Below are 24,919 nucleotides of genomic sequence, written 5' to 3' on the forward strand. Positions count from 1 at the left end.
ACCTTCCTTCCAATATTTTTCAAGACATGGACAAGTCCAAAATATATGAATTAATGAAGCTTCTCCATTATTACATCTGTCACCGTAGGGAGATATATCAGAATAAAAACGAGATAGCTTATCTTTAGTCATATGGGCTCTATGTACCACCTTAAATTGTATGAGGGAATGGTGAGCATATAGCGATGAAGTATGAACCAGTTTAAAAATTTCATTCCAAATTTCCTCAGATATTGATGTCTGTAAATCTTATTCCCAGAGATTCTTAATTTTGTCTAAGTGAACATTCCTAAATCCTTGTCTCCAGTAACATACCATAAATATTAGATATTGACCCATTATGAAAAGGTGTCAAATTAAAAATTACGTCTAGTAAGTTTTTAATCTGAGTTTATAGGAAATGTGCATAATTGAGATCTTAGAAAGTCTCTGATTTGTAGATATCTAAAAAAGTAAGTTTTGGGTAAGCTATATTTAGTTGACAATTGCTCAAATGAAAAAAGATTTCCTCCAACAAACAGATCCCAAAAACATTTAATACCCAACCTGTCCCATTCTTTAAAAACTAAATCAGTCATGGAGGGTTTAAAAAAAATTAGAATAAATGGGACTAGAAAGGGAAAATCTCAATAAACCAAATTGTTTTCTAAATTGTATCCAGCTCCTCAAGGTATGTTTAACTATTAAATTATCAGTTAGTTTACTTACAAATAAAGGAAGTGAGGATCCAAGAAGAGAAATAATAGAAAATTTATTAACAGAGTTAGCTTCTAAAGAAACCCATACTGGACAGTCTACACGATTAATACAATATAGCCAAAATGTAAGATATCGTATATTAACTGCCCAGTAATAAAACCTAAAATTAGGTAAGGCTAAACCTCCAGACTTTTTAGGTTTTTGAAGATGAACTTTATTTAAACGAGGATGTTTATTTTTCCATATATAGGAGGATAAAATAGATTCAAGAGAGTCAAAAAAGGATTTAGGAATAAAAACTGGTAAAGCCTGAAAAAGATATAAATTTAGGTAGTATATTCATTTTCATAGAATTAATTCGTCCAATCAACGATATTGAAAGAGATGACCAATTTAATAATCTTTTTTACATGGTTCAATAAAGTAAGAAAGTTTTCTTTAAACAGGTGTTTGTAATTCTTAGTGATTGTTACACCCAAATAAGTAAATTGATTCCTTACAATTTTAAAAGGGAGATTAGTATTAATTGATACCAAACTATTTAAAGGAAATAATTCACTCTTATGTAGGCTTCAATTTATATCCTGAAAACTGGTTAAAACGGGAGAATAAAGGAAGTACGCAAGGTAACGAGGTCTCAACATTACAGATAAAAAGCAATATATCATCAGCGTAAAGCGATATTTTGTGGGTGATACCTCTCCCTAAAATACCACGGATATCATTAGATTCTTGAAAAGCAATGGCAAGGGGTTCTAAAGTTAGATCGAAAAGGACTCAACGGACATCCTTGTCTAGTTCCGCGGTGAAGTTTAAAGGGTTTGGAATTTTGAAAATTAGTAAGAACCCGAGCAGAAGGAGATAGATAAAGTAATTTAATCCATTGAATAAAATCTGGTCCAAAATTAAATTTTTCTAAGGTTTTAAATAAATAATTCCATTCAATCTGATCAAAGGCCTTCTCAGCATTTAAGGATATCACACATTCCGATATCTCCTGAGAAGGAGAGTAAGTAACATTTAATACACGGCGTATATTAAAATGGGAATGTCAGTTTTTTATAAATCCAGTCTAGTTATCAGAAGTGATAGAAGGTAAAATATTTTCAATCCTATGAACCAGAACTTTAGAAAGAATTTTAGTATCAACATTGAGTAATGAAATTGGCGTATATGAAGAGCATTCAGTTGGATCCTTGTTCTTTCTTAGGATAAGCGAAGTAGAAGCTTCATAAAAAGATTGAGGCAAACTACCCAATTTGAAAGAATCCAAAAAGACTAAGTGTAACCACGGTATAATTAATGAAGAAAAAGCCTTATAAAATTCTCCAGAAAATCCATCTGGACCTGGAGCCTTTTCCGAGTGTAATGAACGTATAGCCTCGGCGATTTCCTCATAAGAAATGGGTTGATCCATCTGTTTGCAATTATCTGCAGAAAGTGCAGGCATATTTAATTGATCTAGAAAATTATTCATTACAGTATTATCTTTAGGGGAATCAGAACTATAAAGTTTAGAGTAGAATTCTCTAAAGGTATCATTTACACCCTATCCTCGTTATATGCGGGGGATACATTCCTCGCAGTCGACGCATAATGTGAAAACGCATAATGTGAATAATTATTTAAATGGAGATGCGTTCCAGAGGGCTTCCTAAATATGTTCTATCTGTAATTTATTCACATTTTCATACCAATACGACATAAAAGCAGTACCACAAGGCAACATTCATATTATATTTCATCAATTTCAGGTAATATTCAATGTAATATATCATAGAAAGTTAACATACTAGGGTGTACAGTACTCTCCAACAGTGGCAGGTGTGTTCGCTCTGGGAGACGAGTGGTTGTTGTGGTGTCAGGCAGCTTTACATGGATAAGGTGGATGGTTGTGGTCGTCAGGATCATATCAAGCACAGCAAGGGGTGAAGGAAGACTTTCAGAACTCTCAGAACTGCTGGCAGCAGGAGATGACACAGGTTTGAAGAAAGTGGTGAGGGTTGTTTGCTTGGCAGCATTTTGTTTTTCAGCATAAGTTTGCTTGTAGGGAAGAAGGGTTGATGGCAGGGAACGACTGAAATGCTGACTCCGTTCTAAACTTGGGTCCGTGTCCATCGACATTTGTTCCAAGTGTTCCGACTTCCACCATTGGTTGGTAAACTCCCGGGATTTTCAAAATCATCTGTCGCTTGCAGCATCTGAGAGATAGTTCGCCGTTTAAAAAAAAAAAAAAATGCCTTGAATGTGGATCACACCTTGGTCGAGTGGTTGAATCAGCGATGTTGTGTTAGGCGGCAGGAAATGCACTGTTATGTTAGGATGAATGCTGTCCAAATGCTTAGGATGGGCTGGCGCATAGTCAAGCAACAAAAGAACTTTAAAGGCAAGATTCTGTTCCCGACAGTAATGTCCCAGAACTGTGTTACCTTCAGCTGATGCCGCGCTGTTTATAATTTCCAACTTTTTTTTCCCAAGTGTTAAAGCGGTTCTCTGCCGCTTGGCTGATGGCCCAGTACATGACATCGGATGCTTAGGAGGAATAGTTAAATATTTCAAGCACAAAATCACTGCATGTAGGTAAAACCAATAAAAGTTTAAGAGCGCAAGATCGCACATCCACACCTTGCCAAAACCAATGCGAGACTGGCGGGAGTGAGACTGTGAGGCAGGCGCACCTGACTTGTATTGGTGGGAAAGTAGTGCTCCTCACATAACTGGGTTTTGGGCGCATATAAGGAGACGTAGGTAAAAATCGGTTCCTCACATAACTGTGAAACCGCATTGTCTGAAGACGCATATAAAGAGGATAGGGTGTATTTCAGAGTAATCAGTTGTCCTGTCACTATTAGTTTTGCATATTTCTTTAATTTGTAATTTAACTACAGAAGTTTTTAATTGGTTGGCCAATACTTCGCCTGATTTATCACCGTAAATGTAAAATTGAGTTTTATCTTTAAGAAGTTGTGTTTCAATTGAATATGTTAACAGAAGATCATATTTAGTTTTAACTTCAACACATCTTTTATATAAAACAGGATCTGGAGCTATAGCATATTTTTGATTTAATTGTTTCAATTGATTGGCTAATTCAATTTTTTCTTTATTAGCTTTATTCTTAACACTCACAGTATAAGAAATAATTTGTCCTCTAATATAGGCATTGAAAGTATCCCATGCAATAAGATTAGAAGTCTCTTCCTTCTTATTCTCTTCAAAAAAACAAAATAATATGCTTTTCTAAAAATTTAAAAAATTCCTTATCAGATAGCAAAGTTGTATTAAAACGGCAAAATCTGTTGGTTTGAGGAAGACCAGAGAGTTTACAGATAGAAATACAGGAGCATGATCTGAAATAGCAATCTCTTTATATTCACAGGAACAAACTGATGAAATCATTTGACTATTGATTTAAAAAAAAAAATCAATCCTGGAATATATATGATGAACTTTGGAAAAAACGAATACTCCCTATCTAAAGGATGTAAAAAAAACCGCTAAACATCAACTATACCACACTTCAATAAAAAGGATTGAATAAACAAAGCTGATTTATTAAGAGACGCTGGTTTAGAAGATGATCAGTCTAAAATTGGGTCTAGCCAACAGTTAAAATCTCCTCCCATCACCAAGGAATAAAAATTCAGATCTGGTAAAAACGGGGGGAAAAACGCTCAAAGAATCTTGGATCATCTACACGTACATTTGGGGCATACACATTGGCAACTACTATTAATTTATTATCTAGTTTTCCTGAAACTGTAACAAAACGTCCATTAGTATCAGGCACTACTTTATGTTGGACAAAGGAGAGTGTATTATCTATAAGAATCGAAACTCCTCTAGATTTGGCCTGAAAAGAAGAATGAAAGCAAAGTCCATTCCAACAGCTTAAAAAACATAGATTATCACATTTGTGTTTGTGAGTTTCTTGTTTAAAAAAAAAATAATAGGGACCTTAAATTTCTTAATATAAGCAAAAATCTTATTACGTTTAACAGGGTGATTTAACCATTTTACGTTAAAACTGAGTAAATTAATAGGTTAATCCATTTTTAATATTATTTTAAGGAAGGGTTAAAATGTAAGTTAAAAACCAAGCCATAAACCTTGAGAAATGGTAACCAAGCAACAAGTTGGCTAAAAATCCGAATACAGCTTCTGGGGTAAAAAAAAAAAAAAAAAAAAACCATACCCCCGCCCACCTCCCAAAGAAAGAAAGCCGACCAATAGAAAGTTGGCATCTACAACTACGGACAACCCCCCCCCCCCCCCAAAAATCCTGGTGATTGCTCCAATTAGTTTCAAGGTTAGTTATATTCCAACCTAGACTAAACAATACCCAAACAAGAGATTCAATTCTTGTATTATCAAAAGTACAGTATTAAAAAAATATGAAAGGAAATTAGTTACAAAGGTTTACCAAAAGTAGAAGATACAATTATTCATACAGATAGACATTAAACATTAATCTTCGTGGAAAAACAGACTAAGCAGTTAGCCTTCAAATTTAAAAAATCTTTGTGCTTCCCCATTCAAACAGAACAATTGGAAGGATCCATCTTTAATGAGATTCTCAGTCAAACTGGGTAGCGAAGGGACAGGTTAAAACCCTTATTTAAAAAAAAATTCCAACAGAGCTTGTTTAAACTTAGCACGTTCTTCCATAACCTCAAGCGAAAAATCTTAAGAATCTTAATATTCCACCCTATAATCAATCATGCCCCTTTGACAGGATTTGTGAATTAAAAGTTTCTCATTTCATCTTGTGTCTTCATGTAAGGAGAAACTAAACAGCCAGCCTTCGGATTTTAAAAACTTTTGTGCTTCAACAGTTGAGCGGAACTATTCGAAAGAACTATTTTAAGTGTGATTCTGAGTTGGGCTGGGTAGCGAAGAGAAGGCTTGAAACCCTTATTAAAAAGTTCGGACATAACATCTTTGAATTTGACACATTCCTGCATAACCTCAGGTGAATAATCTTCGACAACTCTAACCTTGCGACCATTATAGTCAATCATGCCTTTTTGACGAGATTCGCGAATTAAGAGTTCCTTTGTTTTAAATTCCTGAAAACAGATTGTTACTGATCGTGGTCTCTGACTTTCAGAAGGTCTAAACGCAGGAGATCTGTGAACTCGATCGATCATAGGCACAGAGGTCAAAATCTCCAGAAATAATTCTTGCAAAAAACTCCATAGGGTGATTACCTTCGATTAATTCTTTGAGACCCAGAACCCGTAGGTTGTTTCTTCTACTTCCGTTTTCTAGGTTGATAGTCTTCTGTCTTAACTTTTCGTTGAACTTTGATTGTTTTTCACAAAGTTTCTGCAATTCATCCACTTTCGTTTCCAGAGCCAACAACATTTCCTCATTATTTTTAATACGTTTATTATGTTCATTAAGAGTTTGCTGAACAGAATCCAATTTACCCTGTACTTGCTTAAATTCAGTGCTGAATTGTTGAAACTTCATGGAGGCTTCTCATGTATGACTTTACAGCAAATCCATAACAGAATCCAAAGAGGCAGAAAAATCATCCTTAGTACCTCTGGCACTCCTTCCAGCCATAACGAAAGAATATCACACTTAAAAAAGAAGTTTCAAGGCAGGTTGGAAATAGTAAGATAATTAGAGTTGGAGCAATGACAATTGCTGTTATTTCATCAGCCACCACCAGGAAATCGAGCCATTTCTATTTAAGCTTGTATCTTATTTTTAGTAATTGAATCTGTTAGTATAGGTTGTTCTGTCCTTTGGATGGACATGACCTCTGACTGCATCTTCAACTCTCCTTGATATTTTTGAGCAGCAGAGTACACATTAAAAACTCAGTGTGCTATTTTAATTGATGAATGACATTTACTGGTTGCTGCCTCCTGTTGCCTCTGGATCTTAGCAGTTACTTGTTTGCTTATCATCCACTTTTGATACTGTATGGTAATTTGTTTTCAGCCTGTCAAGTGTCGATGTGTGAGCCCTGACTCTTAGAAACAGGTTCACTGAAATTTTCAGGTTATTCACAGGTATTTGTGGGCTTGGGTGGTGGAAAGATGGCTAACTTCAGTTTTGGAAGCATTGTTAATTTTCTTTCTATTTACTAATTATGTTAACAATTTCCGCGGAATGTTTCAACTCTGAGCTTGTTCTACATCTACGTTCATCAGTGATGTAGTATGGCAGCTTAATTTTATATACGTTATGTAATTGATAAATAATCCTGTTCCTATATCAACTGCAGGATATTATACTGTTAAATTTGCTATATTTACCTTGGAGCTACTTCCACTCATAATTAGTTTTTGAAATTGCTACTTTTAACAGTAATCAAGTGGTCAGTATGTCAAGAGCGGAAACATTAGTTTTGTTTCTCATAATAGATTATGGACTGGCCTGCTAAATACTTCCAGTTCTTTGTAACAGCCAAACTTGAATACCTTTGAACCGAATCCCAGACCAAGCTCATTCTTGCCTGATGTACATACATTCAAGTGCAAGTACAGGTTTCTACAGAGTGATCTGTCAGTGGAGTTTCTTTACAGACAGACATGTATTGCTAAACTAGTCTCTTTGGCCCACTGTTTCCATGCTAACCATTAAGTGCTATGTCCTGTGATGTGGGTGATAATGGTCTTTGACCATGATTGTTCTTGACAAATTTTTCTACAGAAATGGTTTGCCATTGCCATCTTCTGGGCAATACCTTTACAAGAGACTGTCTGCCTGCCTGGCATCAGTAGTTGCAGAACATATGACCATCCACCATCTCTTCCCATGGCTTTTCATGACCCTGATTGGTGAGGTGGGGTTAAGCAGGTACTGTACCTTGCCCAAGGGTGAGTTGTAGGCTTGCAGAGGGAAGGAGCACCTTGTACCTCCTTTGCTAGAGGAGCATCTGCACCCCACCACCCAGATTCAAATATATTAAACCTAATTATCCATAGCCTTTGCCCAAGATGATGTTCAACAGATACAGACATAAAGATTTTGTCTGCATTTAAACATAGCTACAGAAATGAAGATTTTATTTTAATTTTCTTATTGGGTGGATTTTCATTTCAGATGAAGAGTTCTCAGTGAAATCAATGGGACATAAGAAGAGTGCAGAATCACAATTGCCTCGCATGCAGATGAGACAGCGGAAAGGAGCATTGGCTGTAAACTTTGTAAGTTTTTACAGATGCTGTCCTTTTGCAGTGTTTTAAAACTTATTACTACAGTAAAACTGATCCTGCATTTAGTTGTTTAGAAAACATGGTGGTTTGGAAACTGGCTTGTTCATTCATCTGGATTATCGGCTGGGAGTACAGAATGTAAGCCAATTTTCTCACTCCCAAATAAGGGACAAAAGTAGCAGTCAAATACGGGGCAGTTGTGTTTACCCCGAGAAAGACTACCATGACCATGAAGCCTTGCGCGGGCACCTGTGTGCGCATGTGTCTACATGCCAATTTTTTCCCCCCTACAAGTCGGTTTTGGCTTAATCTTTCCGATTCTGTTAAGTGAAACTACACTGTACATACATTATTTCTACTTTATATAGGCTGTGTATTTATCATATCATTCCTGTTTTTACTATATGTTAGTGTTATTTTAGGTTTTTTGTGTCATTTGGTATGATTTGGTAGGTTATTTTTTGGGTCTGGGAATGCTCAAGAAGTTTTCCCATATAAATTAACGGCAATTGCTTCTTCGCTTTGCGCCATTTCGGCTTACAAACGGTTTCATAGGAACGCTCTACCTTAGTGGGGGAAATATGGGACAAGGGCGGTCTCGTATGGGACAAACCAATTTAGCCCAATATATGGGATGTCCTGGCTAGTACGGGACAATTGGCAACCCTATGTTCATGTTCAACGGTGCGTAACAGGGAATGAGGACAGGTGCAGCTGACTCATATCATTTCATATCGCCAAATTATATCATTTCCTCATGACCCGATAGCACATGCTTTGCGGTCCCGTACCAGTCCGTGGCCCGGTGGTTGGGGACCACTGTCTTAGATATTACTTGAATCTTAGTATTAGTTAGTTAATATATGTCTGTACTACAGATCCAAAACTAGCTGGACCACTGGAGTTGTTAGTCCACTGAATGCCATCTGGAGGGTTTCAGCTGCACTAGGAAAGAGAGAAAACAGTTTAGTCTTAAGTTGCAGGGGATGGGGTAGGAATGGATTGGATAAAATTGTCTTTTTGCATGAGATCAGTGTTGCTGTAGAGATGAGCTATTAATGAAGCAATTTGGTTTGCAGGTTATTGAGGCTAGTTAAAGAGATCAAGAGAATACAATAAAAGAACATAAGCTATAAAATGATCTAAAGAAATGCTCAGCAGAACAGGAGGATGGGATACCATGAATGGAGAAAGATAAACTAAGCCAATATTACAGACAGACAACTTATAGAATAGGGGTTCCCATGTCTACGGACCCCTTGGTTAATGGTAGGGGTCCATGGCATAAAAAGGGCTGGGAACTTCTGCTACAGAATAACTGGCCAAAGACACAAAGCAAGTTATCTGAATGTTTGTCCGAGACAAGATGGAGTTGTATCTTAAGCCTGTAAACCTTGTTATATCTGCAGAAGGCCACTTACAGGTAAATCAGAGCATGAGTGGAGTACAGACTTGAAGTGGTAGGCAACAGGATAGTCAAGGTTGCCCCTTGTGTACTGAATGCAGATGCTCTGTCTTGCAGTTGTACAATTGCATTTGATTTCTCAAGTGTAGGAGAGACTACATTGTTAACACTGAATGCGTTAGACTAATTTAGAAGTGAAAAGCTGTATTGCCTGTAAGGACTGTTTAGTTCCCTGGATGGTAGAAAAATAGGAAAAGGACAGTGGTTGCATGGGAAAATGCTAGAATAAACGGTGTTTGGTGGAGACAGAAGGGTCACGGATTGGTCCCTTTGAAATGTTGGGTGGAGATACCAGGGGAACATTGTCTGGTGATGGAATCTTGTTGAATGTAGTGGAAATTGGAAGGGATCTGTTGAGTGAAGAGGCTGGTGTAGTGGATGGTGAGAACCTTGAATTCGTTTCTCCCTCTGTTCAGAGCGAAATAGATGAGACCAGAAATGGGGGACGTAGATGATTTATGATCAAGGGCTCTTCTAACTATGCTAGAAGGGGTGTCATGGTTCGTGAAGAAAGAAGATAGCTCAAAGGCATGTGTGTAGAAAGTCTTAACAATCTGGTGGATGTGGCGGAGATACATCTCCATCATGTAATTGATAAAGTGAAATGGAGTCCTTGTCCAAGGCAGAGTGGAAGGAAGTATTGTTTATGCTGCCTGACCTGCTGACTTTCCAGAGTTTTGTGTTTTTATTTCAGCTCTGCAGTATGTGCAGTTTTTTATTTTCAAACTTTGTCCTTTGCCATTTTCCTTTTTGTCTATTCCAGTTGCAGTTCCTGAAATAAGTGCTGCAGAATAATTTTAAGAGGCTGCCAGGCAATTGCATGACTAAAAGCAGTTAAATCTGGGTTTTAATTGCACTATTAGATTATAGAACACCAGTATTCTTAGTCCACAGCTATATGCCTGTCTTTAATTTTGAATGGTTCAGTAAAATACTTTGCTGTAATGACCTTTAATAATATTTATAATTCTTGTATCTAGATCCTTACTTCGGATGCATGTCTGACCCATCTGCCTGACCCTGCCCCTGTCCCCTTCCCCACCTTGTCTTTCTAGCCCTGCCTTACCCTGTCTCTCAGGTCAATTGATTGTACTGTTATGTTTTGTCTAAACTCGGATGTTGCCTGACTTGATGTTTCAAGCAGTTTTTATTTTTACCTCAGATTTCCATCATTTGTGCAATTTTTTGCTCTTAATTTGGACTTCGTTTAGCATCACTGAATTCTGTTGTAGTTACTCAATAACACCCAATTATACTTCTGATGTTTGTCGTAGGTTTTTACTGTTTTGTAAAGTACTTAAATTGTAAGTCATTCAAAACAAATTTATTTTGAGAGAAATGAGATTAGTGATATAGAAAAGACTGCAAATGTTGGAAAGCTGAAATAAAATCTCAACATGCTAGAAATACTCAGTGGATCAAGCATCATCTGTGGAGAGAAATAATTAATTCCTCAGGTTGATGACTGGATGAAACATTTATTGAGAGAGGTAGCAACAGGCTCTTGTGGTCCAATGAGCCCATGCTGCCCAATTGCTCCAATGTGACCAGTTAGCTTACTGACCCATACATCTTCAGAATGTGGGAGGAAACTGCAGCACCTGGAGGAAACCCATGCAGTTATGAGGAGAATATACAAACTCCTTACTGACCGTGGTAGAATTGAACCTGGATCATGATAGCATTGTGCTAATCGCTACTCTACCGTGCCACCTAAATGAAAATACAGTTGCAGGTGGCCATGAGAAAGTTTATAATGAATCTGTTTGTCGCTGAAAGTTATCATTGTCATGTTCAGTATATTCTAAGCCAGAGTATGAAAGTGGTGGGATTCAGACCTTTTCCCAGTTAAAAAACCAATAAGCAAAAACATGGACGTCACACCCAAGCAAGTATCAATAGGATTGCAATAAGCAGACCCTTAAGGACTTTATATTAAGAATAAAGCTTAAGCTGGTGTTTTGACCGTGGGTGCCATTTAAGTGTGCTAATTTAATCTACACTGATACTTGATGGAAAAAAGTACAGGGGATTGGCTGAAAAAGTAAATGTTTGATGCAGCCTTTCTGCTCAATTATAGTTCTCAATTTTCTAAGGCCTTTTAATGTTAAGGCATTGATGTTTCTATTTGGATCTTGAGTTTTGAGGAGGATCATTGCATTTTTACCACACTTATCTGATGTGTTTTATTGATCATATGAAGACCAGCTACTTGTCTTACTTACAGGCTGATCAATATGTTGCTTGAAGTAGCTGGCTTGTGTACATTTCAATAATTCTATTCACTTGTTGTTTCTGGATATTTACAAGTGGAATGAAGCTATTTTCCTAATTTTAGTGCTGGTTCTTCCATTTTTTCACGTTGCCAGGTTGGGTCAATTAATTCGTTTTCTAAAGATACAAAAATGCAAAAGTTATCTAAATGTTTCTTCAGAATGTGGTTAGCTTATAAGTATTCACATTCACTAGTACCTATCCATCTCTTGCAGATTGACTTGTATGTTTGCCTTGTATGTGCACGTGGCGATGATGAAGACCGTTTGCTTTTATGTGATGGATGTGATGACAGTTACCACACTTTTTGTCTCATTCCCCCCCTCATGGATGTGCCGAAGGGAGATTGGAGATGTCCCAAGTGTGTGGCTGAGGTAAGGAACTAATGTAGTTTAATATTTTCTTAAATATTCTTTTTGCAACTTGTTTGAAAGATGCAGCTTTTGTTGAATGGGGGTTGGAATTTAATATCGGGTCAAAGATTAGATTTTGGCTCTAAGATCGATATTGAATTTTCTTTCGTATATGGATTAGGTCTAGCAGTTACTGCAGGATATTTTTCTATTATTCCTCGCACCCCCCCCCCCCCAACCTCTGTTTACCTACTCTGAAGTTGCCAGCTCTTAATGTTGTCTGGTTTCAAAGATGCCACTGGGTTTAAGGTTAAGGCAGAGCATGGACAGTGAAGACTGCTCCTGTTTGCATGGAATAAACTTGGTGACTTCTTAATCTAAACCTAAGATTTTAGGATATACAGTACAGTATCTACAGCACATTGTTGTGCCGGACCTTTTAACCAACTTCTAGATTGCCAGTGAAAGTGGAGTTGGAACTTAACATTCTAGTTTCAATTTAATTTAATTCTGTTAACCTGAGTTAAATTTGGGTTAAGTATGAATGGATGTTTTCTCTGAACTTTAGCCAAGATGTGACTGAGCAGCAGAGGGAAGAACTTAATATTGACAAATGAGATCTTGATCAAGCAACATGGAACTTCACTCATGACAAACCTGAACTTTGTTGCACAACACAAAGGGAGTTTTATGTATGGTTGGATATGCATTTATTGGAGCAATGTGGGAATCTTATTCAGGAGTAGTTGTACTTGATGGAGCAGCATGAAGAGCTATCACATGGGTTGATAACATTTGGAGTGACATGGGTAATATTCACATCAGATAATGGAGAAATTATACTTCATGCCATTGCAGCCCTGTGCATTGATAGTCTGACAGCTTCCTTTGTTTTAGCAATAGTGCATCTAATGTAGAAAATGTAATTGGATATGGAGATGTCAAAACTTTCCAAAGAAAATTCATGTTTGTAAAGAACAGAATGCATTGCCTCACTGCACCATGCCATCTCCAGGGATGCTTTGTAATGAGTCCCACTGCTGTGATCTTTCAATATAACAATGTAAATCGCATTGATCTACTTCTCTTTTGTCACCTCTTCAATTCTCTTCTGTCACAGATCACAACAGAGTGCAAGAATAATGCTCCTAACTCAATTGTAATTGGTATAGAATGCAAAATGAAGCCTAATTTTGCAGTGTCTCAGAATGGTTGCAACATTCAAGTAGTCTGTTCTGGTGTTTTAATAAGACGCGTCAGCACTGAGAACAAGAACTGGGCCTCGGCAACAACCAGTTCTGGAAAGACTTACCTATGCGGAATGATTGCTGAGAAAGATCCAGGTAGTCATAAGATGTAAACACTGCCTGTCAACTAAATAAGTTTAGCTGATGAAAGTCAGTAATATTCAGCAAAAATTGGAATTACAGGCAGTTCCCAGGTTATGAAAGAGTTCTGTTCCTAAGTCCGCCTTTAAGTCTGATTTGTATGCAAGTCAGAACAAGTACATCTGGTATTATTTAGCGTCAGATGTTTCGTCATTTTCGTCAAATGTTTGTCTTAGTATATAGTATATATTTTACCTTTCTATGCATATAAAACACTTAAGAAACGTATGTATTTCAATAATTAAACCACTGTGTTGCTTAGTAATAATTGTAGCTTTCATCGGGGCAGGGCCTTTCACGTGCTCTGTTATTCTCACCTTATCCTTCAGAATTGTTCCGATCATTGACCAACTGTAGCCTAACGCTTTTCCAATGACCAATGGCATTTCACCTCTTTCCAATCGCTTTATTTTTTCCACTTTGTTTTCAATCGTGATTGTTTTCTGTCAACTGAACAATAACACTGCGGCAGCCGCGGGTGGCGGGTCCTGAGGTCCACCTGCACTGAGGCAGATTAAATGGGACAAGTGGGGGTGGTGCTGATTGGAAAACTGGGGGGGGGGGTCAGGGTGAATCTTGCTAAGAAAAATTTCAGCCAAATACAAAGTTACACACTCAACATAGTGTTAATGGCAACTTGATTGGACTTAAAATGGCGGACGGCGTTCTCCTTCCTCGAGCTGACGAATTTTTAATATAATAGGCTTTATGGCAGGCCATTCGTAAGTACGAGTTGTTCGTAAGTTGGATGTTTGTAACTCAGAGAATAACTGTATTGCGTTCTGGGCCCTTGTGTGGTAGGAGTAGTTTATGCATAAAATGGACTGTAATTCCAAGGCTAACATCAGATAAAAGGTATTAAACTATACACAACTAACATGGCAACCCAGTGATTTGGGGAGCCACATGGTTAACATGATGCTATTACAGTTCAGGCATCAGTGTTCAAAGTTTAATTCCAGGTCCTCTTTTTTAAAAAAAAGTTAGTATGTTCTTCCTGTATGCATGTGAGTTTCCTCCCAAAGTCTGAGGGTTAGTAGATTAATTGGTCATTGTAAATTATCCTGTGATTATGCTAGGGTGAAAAAGGGTTAGTGGTTGGCGCAGCTCAATGGGCCAGAAGGGCCTCTTCCATGCTGTATCTCTAAATAACTAAAATAATTTTGCCAGGTTCTGTTTTAATTATTGTAATCAGCCTTCCTTGTATTTAGGACCTTAATTTCTGAACCATCTATAGCAATCTGGAAACTTGAAGAATTATGATCACGATCCTCAAAATACTGGTTTTATTTATCCATCCAAAACAGTTTTGCGTCCTTTTCCTCAAATCAGTGCTACCTACATACCTATGCTTTATCCTTGCTAATTAGTTAAAACTTTTCTCAGCACCCTGTTTCTTCCTCTCCAAACCATCCTTAAGAGTGGCAGAAGCCTTGTGTGTCTGGTACAATCTCTCAACGTAATCATGTACATTTTGTTTATTATGTGGCTCAACTGTCTTAACAGTTGTTTAATACTTGAGTTTCTTTAATTCTGAACCAGTACGAACTTTACCCCATTTTGTCTGTTGCTTTTCATCTTTCCTGCTAAAATGTATCATTGAACACAATGACAGCTTAAAAAATGTCATTCATCTGTCTACTTGACTTTATTTCTCTGAGGTTCCTAGGTGTAGTTGTTATTTAATTAGTAGTTTAATATTATTTGTATATTCAAGTCCAGGTTGTTATTTTATCAGAAAGACTGCTGATACATGCATCAACCTCTGGAGGACACTCCTGCACCTCTCCATTCTGGAAAAACAATTATTTGTACGAAGAAACTGTTGAATGCAACACTGCTATAGTCTTTTGGCTCCAGTGAGCTATCTGACAACACTGTTCCTGCCAGTTGGCTTCCTTCACTGTTACACTTGCTCTCCCTCACTGTCTTTCCCACATTTGGTTCCAGGCAACTCATTCCCTGTTGGTTCTTCAATGCTGTTCCCATCAACTATGCCCCATTTACTGTCTGAAATACACAGCTCCAGGAAATAATTTCCATATAACTGTCAACCTCCACAGGATCTCTGAGGGTTTATGCCTCTTCTGCTTACTCTCACTGTTTTCTCAGTCATTTCCCACTCACTTTTTCTATCCTTTCTCTCACTTTACCTTCATGCTGCCTGCCCTTCAGTCTTTCTCTATCCAGTGTTATATGCTGGTTTCCCCCTTCTGTTTTTCTTCTTTATGTTGTTCCAACTCTCATAATTGCTCTACTGCTACCTGCAGCCTACCCCCCCCACTTCCTTTGATCCATCAGTTTTCCTTGTTGCCTCATCTGCAGTGCTTTGAAGCAAGATTTATGAATGATATTCATGCATTAGGAGCTGTTTTGGGAAGGATGATGCCTAGAATGGCCGAGTTATCTTATGAGGAAAGGTTGACCCTGTATTGCTGGAGTTTAGAAGATGGAGAGGATTGATTGAAACATGAGATTCTGAGGGGTCATGCAGAAATTCTTTCCTCTTGAAATCTAGAACAAAATGTAATTGTTAAAATAAGGGGCTGCCTAAGACATAAGGCAAATCTTTTTTTGGGCTTAGGAGTTTTTGATATTGTCCCTTTGAGTCCATGCAAACATCCTTCCTCACTCTCCCACTCCCCTACTCCCCCCTCCCCAAATTAAAAAAAGATTAAAATAATTGGCACATTTCTTTTGGAGGTGGAGGTAGGGTGAGATTTAAGGTTGCAGAAAGCTTCCATATAAAAAGATAACTGTGAATAGGTCTTGCTGTTCTGTATGTAGTAATCTGTGCATCTTAGTTGTGTGTGTTACTTTGAGATGGTTATCTGGATACACACTTGAAGGATTAATACAAATACACACAAGGACAATGTTTTGCCATATCGTTGTGTAGTGCCCTGGTTAAGATTTCTACTGCTGTGTTGTGAGGTATTTTCTTTAAGCAGTTTCTGTAAAAGCAGTGTGTCCTGCTGGCGAGAGTGTTTTGGTTCCGCCAAAGTTAAGGAGCTATGTTGTCCAATTTAGGAATGTTGTGTCAGCCAATTAGGCTTGTGGGATGGGTGAGAAGGTTCTAGAGAGCTGGGCGGGAAGGGATTTCTGAAGGACAGTGGTTTAGTTTGGAGCTTTCTGGCAGGAGTTGCGGGGAGAAGAGCACCGGCGAAGACGCCTAGAGGATCCCATCCGAAGGAGAGACCCTATTTCAAGGAGTACTTCGTGAGATGAAGGATTCCTAGAAGGGAAATTCTACACGTGGCTGGTGATGAGAGTTCACACCATGAGTAAAGTGATACACCCAGCTACTGCTGAAATGAGCTCCAACGTTTGTGCACATTTAGACTGGTTTAACTGTAATTGGCCCTTCTGAAATTTTTCTTTCTCTGTTAACTGATAAAGTTGAAAATTGGTAAATATACTTTCATAACTTTATGCTGGTGTACGATTTGTAGTTTTTGGGCTACTGATAACTGTGTTTGGCCAGTATTTACACAGCAATCGCTCACTCAAATCGAAGTTCCTTTAATCCGACCATCCCATCATTCCTGTTTGATTGAATCCCAATTCATACCAGCCCTAAATGTTTATTGCTTATGGAAGATGGTCGCCTCACCGCTGAGTCATATGGCTGTTAACGGAGTTCGCTTATGAGCTACGTTGGTGTACGAGTCCCGGTGAGAGGGTACAATTGCTAACCCTGGGGGAGGGAAAATTATGGTTTATTTTGTGAATATCAATTGCTTCTTCAACAATAGATCCTGCTGCCTTTTCTTTGTTGCAATTTATGTGAGAGTTTATGCACATTTTTTATTATAATTTCAGGCTCCCTGCCTTGGCAGGGCTGGGGAATCCTGAAATTTTGAACATCAAGAATCCCAAGTCTGCCAAATGTATAACAGACTCAGCAGAGGCAACTAACTACTTGCAGCAAATGCTTGCTAGCTTTACCACAGAAGCCTTTATGGGCAGTGTTACTAACATGAAGTATTTTTGGCAATCTTTGAGCCTGTTAACTTTTGGGGTTCAAATGTACTTGATATTTGTACAGTCTAGGCACTGATGTTTGTAATTGCTATCTCAAGGCTTAGTGACCTTCATAGATTTTGGCTTTCATTGTCCCAAAATAGAGCTTGTGGGAGAGAGTGTGGATTGTCTTAAATGTCATAAAAATCAAAATGCTTGTGCCCCACATACTACCTTTCATTCTCTCATGCTGAATTGAGCCATAGTCTTTATGGATTCTGTCACTTGAGCTTCTCCTTTCATCCTTCAGAAAGTTTATCTCATTTATTTGGTAGCAGTACAGTTTTTTCTTTCAATTCTGGCAGTAGTCCTAGAGTCAGTCATTTCAATTTTGATCTCTATGGAAGCATGCCATGTGGTAAAGAGGCTGTGCTGGTTTGCATTTTGGAGATCATTTTTCATGCAGTTAATAAGTTCTTATTTCCTTCTCCACACCCTTAATCTGAAAAACATGAACAGAACAAAAGAAACCTCCCCCCCCCACCACCACTTCATGATCCTATTTCCTCCCAACTTTCTGTTACTTAGTATGGTGATTTGGGCTTGCTCTTCAAGCTTTAATACTGAGTTAGCAGAGTTGGGCATCAAGTGTCATCCAGGTGAAACCTGACCATTTGGAGTTGTAATTGGTCAGCGCATGCTACCAAATAGGTTATTAGGCTCTCAGCCTTTTCACTGATTGGGGTTCCTGAGAATTACACAGTACCCTTTTGTGGTTTGATTGAGATTTTGATGCTTGGCAGCTTTGATTAATCGTTTATGAACAGTTTGGTCTCTTGTTTAATGATAAATATGAAGGGAAGTTGTCCAGATTGAAATATGACACAAAAAGACAAGCAATCTCTTGTATAAATCTCTCAGTATTGTTAACTTGTAGATTGAGTTTGCTGGTGCTGATTAAGGTTATAGATAACCCTATTATTTTGAAATAGATGTTAAATATTAAGTGATCATGACTTATCTTGATGTGCTTTTTTTTGCTCATGTACATTGATCCTTTGCATAATTTTTGAAATGAATTGCATACAAACTATTTCAAGGTAATTATCTTTATATCGATCAGACAGACAAATAATAACACTCAATTAAACACAAGCAGTGAGTGTCTCATCAGTGGGTAATGGTCCCCAGCAAATTATTAGGTTTCTATGTTGGTCGTGTACGGTTGACTATCTTTTGTTGATGTTAACCTTGGAATTATATCGTTATGTAAAAATTACCCTTGCTGCACAAGGATGCAGAGCACAATACTTTGTGCTTTCGCTGCACATTGTTGACTTGCACAAGCCAACCTTAGTTAGTTGACAGGCTGCATTTACTGCTTCTGATTATCCTTGATCTTTTTAAGCAATCATTCCTCATTGCTAACTCTTTTGAGAACAGGTTGTTTCTGAGGCCCTTCTCTTGTGCCTTATTCAAACATATGTTTCAACATATAGTTATAGATCACAATAAAAATGTCAAAAATGTGCTTATCTTTAGAAATAAGGTTAATGTCATTAGATTTTATCTTCTAAGATCCCAGGACATTAGATATACTCTATGATCCCAAGATATTGTCTTGAGTTTGGATCTCTGCTGCTCGTCATTTTATGGTCAGATATAGTGCAACTTTATAAAGAATTGTCTTCAGATATATATATTTGGACGTAAGGGGTAAAAGTATCTGAAGTGAATATAAACTGTCTTTTGAAGTTTTACTGGATTTCTTTTCTCCACTCCTCTCTCCCTACTACCCCCCCCCTTCCACCCCCCACCTGCACATCTCTCTTCTCTGCAATCACAGGCATGCAGTAAGCCACCAGAGGCATTTGGATTTGAGCAGGCAGTCAGGGAGTACACTCTCCAGAGCTTTGGTGAGATGGCAGATAACTTCAAGTCAGATTACTTCAACATGCCAGTACATGTAAGTATGTTTGCTAACGCTTAACTGCTTCTGGTGTGGAATCAGTTCAATCAGATCAGGATTGTTTTGTGTGTTATAAGCAAATTCAAAATCTTCCCACAGCACATTGCTGTTATTCTTAGTAGAATAAGATAATTATGATTTATTAATACTTAACTAAGTGCAAACTAGCATATAGATTAGAAATAAAAAATTTAATGCTGATATATAGACCAAGTCCCTATTATGGACAAATGAACTATTTCCTCCTCATTCTCTTGTTGAGCATAGGCTGTATTAGTACTTCTAGGCCAATACCACTGTGCTTGAGCAATGAATTTAGGAAAGGAACCACTGAATTAATTTATAGAGCCAAGGAGCACTACACCACAGAAATAGGCTCTTCGGCTGATCTAGTCTGTGCTGACCTATTTTTCTGCCCAGTCCCATCTACCTGTACCTAGATTATAGCCCTCCATATGCCTCTCATCTATTCTAAACTTAAATGTTATTAAAACCACATCCAGCACCTCTGCTAGCAGCTCATTCTACACTTGCACCATCCTCTGGGTAAAGAAGTTCCCCCTTGGGTTCCCCTTAAATATTTCACCTTTCACTTTAAACCTATGACATCTTGGTCTGGCCCCCCCCAGCCTAAGGGGGGAAAACCTGCAAGTATACACCCTGTCTGTGTGCCTCATAATTTCTGAGATTTCCCTTCATTCTTCAACACTCGCCTAACCTATTCAACCTTTAGCTATAACTCAGGTTCTCAATTCCTGCCAACATCCTTGTGAATTTAATCTACACTCTTTCAATTTTAGTTATTTGTTTTGTATATAATTAATTCATTCTTCCCCTCCCTTAATTCCCAAATCTACAAAATTCCGTGTGGAAACAGTATGACCTTGAAGTCTTGGGTTTAAAAGCACTACTAACATGGGCACAGTTAAAGATGCTGAAAAATAATTGAAATTATTAGTAAAAGGGATTTTCAATTCAGAGCAAAAGCTTTTCAAATTTCTTTGGCTTTTGCAAAGCTTCACTCCTCGCACCACTTTATATGTCTCTGTGCAGCCAGTAGGAGCACCTTCATAGAAACAGATTGTGTCAGGATTGATGGTGCAGAAAGTAAATGCATGTTTGTATGTACTGCAGCTATTGAGAAATGGAAGGGTTGACTCGACACCAGGTAGAAAATGGCTCAAAGTGCAAGTTCTCTAATATAAGACTGAGCAAATTAAGCAGTATCTGTGGAGAGCTGATGTTTAATCATTTCTGATGAAAGGTCATGCCTCTGAAATATGAACTGTTTTGCTCTCTACAGCATCTGTGAATCTGCTGGATATTTCTCACAGTTTCTGTTCTAACCCTGTTTCCAGTAATTGTAGTGTTACTGTCTCAGATTTTCCCGAATTCTGATCTTCATTGCAGAAATGATGACATTTCCCATGGGGAATGGAAGGAGGTAGGCATGAGGTTGGTTTAGATTTAATTAAACCAGTAAATAGTAACTGAGTATGTCTAAAGTGGCCTTATTTTTTCAGTCATGTGTTCAAGCTATGTGTGTTCTGAATGGCAATAATGTTTTTGTAGAGACTTTCTGATTCTTGTATTTGCTAGTTAAACCTACACTATAGTTTTAAGCTGTATAATTCAAGTGTGCAGTAAAGATCGATTTTATCATAGAAATAGAAAATGGGGAAATAAACAATCAATGGTTTGGGTTAATGACCCTTCAGTACAAAAAGCCAACGATAATGTATGATCCATGATAGGATATTTTATAAATGCTTTCTGATTATTTTTAATTGGAGAAGAATGTCAGCTTATCAAACAAAGTATTCCATGGGACTTTTAATTATCTAAACAAGTTTGTAGATCTTAATATTTCAAAATTCTGCTTCAAGTACTCCTCCAGGTGGTAAATTTGTTGCAGTCTTTGCTGAGATGTCCATAACACAGTGTCACTGCCAGGCTTCTTTGCAGCTGCGTTTATCGCTCTCTTTTTGTAAATTCTCTCCTCATCATCCCTCTGTGCCCTCGGTACATATTGTGCCCATCTATCTTTTTGCCCCTTGTGAACACTGTTTAGTCACTCTGCCTTACCTGTATGCCTCCAAAACTTCAACCCATCATAAGTACAATGTACAAACATGGCCCTTTACCTTTGATATTCTCAAGCACACTGTACCTCCCATTGTCCCCCCCCCCCCACTATATCAATCATTGTATGCCTGTGGCCACATGTAGTAATTGAGATCTTCCTATTTCAATCCACCATGGGATTGGAGGTGTTTGGAGGACTATTGTTCAGGTGCAGGTTGATGGGACTAGGCAGAATAATATGACTTTGATACCCTGAAGCCTTTGTCGTGGCAACGGAGACTGAGTAGATGATTACATCCCCCCCCCCCCCCCCAACCAAAGGATGCTGCACTTTATCACTCCAAGCTTCCTGCCTTATGGAGATTTCACATTCTCTGTGTGAGCACCTGGGTTTTTTCTCTGAGTGCATCCCAAGGACATGCTGGTTGGTACATTAATTGGATATTCTAAATTGTCCCTAACGTGCAGGCGGAGATGGAGAGTCAAGGTGAAGTTGAAGGGTGTGTGTGAGAGACTAGATTATAATGAAACAAGTGGAGAACAGGGACTGATGTGATTACTCTGGGAACCAACAGAGATTCAAAGCAAGTTGCCATTTGGCTCCGTGTCAAGAACAAATACAAGGATGTTTGTGGTCATGTAGGTTTGGAGCCATGTGTTGTGCTGTTCTAATTCTTCCGCCACGGTGTTGATGTTGGGAATTTCTGTGGGGTTGGAAAGAGAAATTGTGAAGGATGGGAGAGTTCTCCCATTCAGTATCTGTAGTAACCGCAGAAATATCATTGTATGGTGTTTCTGAGGAGAAATAATGGAAAAATTCTGGTCTGTATCTTTGAAATGGAACTCTGTCAGTTCAAAGTAATTGCTTTGTCATTTGGATCTATAAATTTCTAAATGCACTGGTGGGTGGAATATTTGTTTTTGGCACTTTGTGGCTCTATTTCAGAAGAGATCTTTAATCTTTTTGTTAATCTATTTGTAAACTTCCTAGGTTAAGTTTAGAAAACTTGGTCTCTAAGGTGGTGGTGGTGAGGGTGCGGGGTTGGTAAAGATAACATGTATGGCAAGGCAAAAATATGATGTACAAGGCAAAAAGAAACTACATGTTCAGTCTTTTCACTGACATGATTTGGAGAGCATTAAAACAGAACATTTTCCATGGTCAGAAAGGGGTTGAGTCTTGGCTAGTGGAGAAGTGCTTCGGTATATTTGTAATAATTCAAATTCAATTTCAGTTACAATTAAGTTCACATTTAGTTTGGCAGAGTTCAAAACTTGGGCAAGATAAGGGGGAAGAGATGTAAAAGGGACCCGGGAGGTAACTTCTTTACACAGATGGTATTGAGTACCTGGAATGAACTGCCAGAGGATGTAGTTGATACAGTTACAGCATTTAAGAGGTATTTGGAGGGCAGAGGCTTGCAGACAACTGAATTTAGAAGGATGAGGGGGTATTTCATTGAAACCTTTGGAATGTTTAAAGACGTAGACAGAGTAGATATGGAAAGGATGGGAGAGTCTAGGACAAGAGGGCACAGCCTCAGGGTAGAGGGGTGTCTATTTAAAACAGGGATGCGGAGAAATTTCTTCAGCCAGAGGGTGGTGAATTTATGGAATTTGTTACTACAGGCAGCTGTGGAGGCCTGGTCTTTGGTTGTATTTAAGTCTGAGATTGATGGTTCTTGATTGGACATGGCATCAAAGGTTATGGAGAGAAGTCCGGGGAGTGGGGCTGAGGAGGGGAAGAAAAGGATCAGCCATGATTGAATTTCAATTGGCCTAATGGCCTAATTCTGCTCCTATGTCTTACAGTCTGTGGTCTAACTAGGAGGATACTGTGGTCAGCGTGGACTGATGGGCCAAAAGACTTGTTTCTGTGCTGTATTACTCTGTGCAAAGTACAGGATATTTTAAAGGTTTTGTATAGGGATTTGAGTCTATTAAATCATCATTGCTGTCAAATCACTTGGACTAATGAAGTCAAAGAGCATTTTCAAACAAATTCTGCTGTCAAACACAAATCCACAAGTAGGTTCTCTGCAGTTTAATTGGCTTACTGTTTGGTATCCATCTGAGTGTCGTTATTCTTGAACACCTCTACTTGATTTACATGGCTAGATGTATCAATACCTGGTAACGAAGAGTATGATTTATTAATCTGACCGTTCTTTCTCTCACCACCAAGAAGCTGTGCTTCACTAATATCTATCACATGCACCTTTACCTTCTTGATGTCAGACATCCTCAGAACCACATGTGCATCCTGTCCATCTCTGCTGACTGTCCCTCCCAGCAATCCATCTCAGCATATGTTACTCCATCCCTTATCACATCTCCTTTGCTTGATCTTCATCTTTTCTCTTACAATAGCCTCTCTCATGTGTGTGTGTTGTACCTAGTCCTCTTAACTCCCTGATAGGTACATACCCTCCCTGTGCAGTCTTTGAGTCAGTCAGTCACTCCTAGATTCGCCTCCCATCTACACTGAGACCATGCACCTCATCATCTTTGAGCATAGATGTCTTCCTGCAGCCACCAAGTAGGCCTTTCCTTTCCTTCCCAGTTCTCCTCAGCATTTTGTACTTGCAAACCCTGAAACGCGTTACTCTTACTAATGTCATTATTCTGTCCTTTCCCTACCCACAATGTTTTGTGTTGTTCCCTCCATTATTTCTCTCATTCTCATCATTTCTCCTTTCTTTGTCACCCGGAATGTGTGTCGCACAGCTTGGTTTGCTCTTGCTTCTGACCCACTGCCCGCTCACTCTGATCCAGGCACTGTCTTGCTCTGACCCTGTTGTGCTCCTTCACTCTGGCCTTATGCTTGTCTTTCTCCCTTCTTATGCAGATGGTCCCAACAGAGCTAGTGGAGAAGGAATTCTGGCGACTTGTCAGTAGCATTGAGGAGGATGTTATTGTGGAGTATGGTGCTGACATCACATCAAAGGAATTTGGCAGTGGATTCCCAGTCAAGGAGACCAAAAGGAGGCTGCTTCCTGAAGAGGAGGTGAGACTTCGTTGTTCTTCCACTTTCTCCATTTGCATCACATTAACAAATATCAACTTCCCAAAAGAAAAAATGCACCTCCAGAACAAGATTGAATTGTGCTGATTTCTTCAGTGCTGTGTTGGAGAAACAATTCAACCTGGAGTACCTTTCAGTTGCTACTGTCTCCAAATTGCACCTCACCAATTGTGAAATGTTCTGAGCATTTGCCATTTGTTGCAGAAGCACACATGGTATAATTCAGTTTGCGTACATTGTCAACATAAATCAAAGCTCCCGTCTCCATTATGTAACAACTTTTAGTGCATTATGCACAAGGCTACCCAAAATTCCTTTGAACATTAGCATCTTGCGGGGATCTCTTACCATTTTGAAAATACTTTGCTTTCTTTTGTTTTGATATGCTTGATCACAGTAATATTCCATTTATCCTGTCCTTCCCCAGTAACTGAGGCTGTTTAAATCTCCCTGAAGCCTTTCTATGTCTTTCTCAAACCCACATTGCTATCTAGCTTTGTATCTTCAGCAGACTTGGAGATAT

General features: G+C 38.5%; 1 protein-coding gene across 2 annotated transcripts in view; it reads left to right on the plus strand.

Annotated features, from left to right (window-relative positions):
• kdm5a (lysine demethylase 5A) overlaps positions 1-24,919 on the plus strand; it is a 172,831-nt gene that overhangs the window by 40,762 nt on the left and 107,150 nt on the right. Inside the window, exons 7-10 of one of the 2 annotated variants that reach the window (XM_072268102.1) lie at positions 7,762-7,865; positions 11,829-11,987; positions 19,164-19,283; positions 24,220-24,378. In XM_072268102.1, the coding sequence (XP_072124203.1) occupies positions 7,762-7,865; positions 11,829-11,987; positions 19,164-19,283; positions 24,220-24,378 (542 nt within the window). Of the gene's footprint in view, positions 1-7,761; positions 7,866-11,828; positions 11,988-19,163; positions 19,284-20,696; positions 20,731-24,219; positions 24,379-24,919 lie in introns of those variants that run through there. The other variant, XM_072268103.1, reaches the window with a different exon arrangement.

This window comes from Mobula birostris, chromosome 9 (assembly GCF_030028105.1).
Source record: "Mobula birostris isolate sMobBir1 chromosome 9, sMobBir1.hap1, whole genome shotgun sequence".
In the NCBI taxonomy this organism is placed as follows: Eukaryota; Metazoa; Chordata; class Chondrichthyes; order Myliobatiformes; family Myliobatidae; genus Mobula; species Mobula birostris.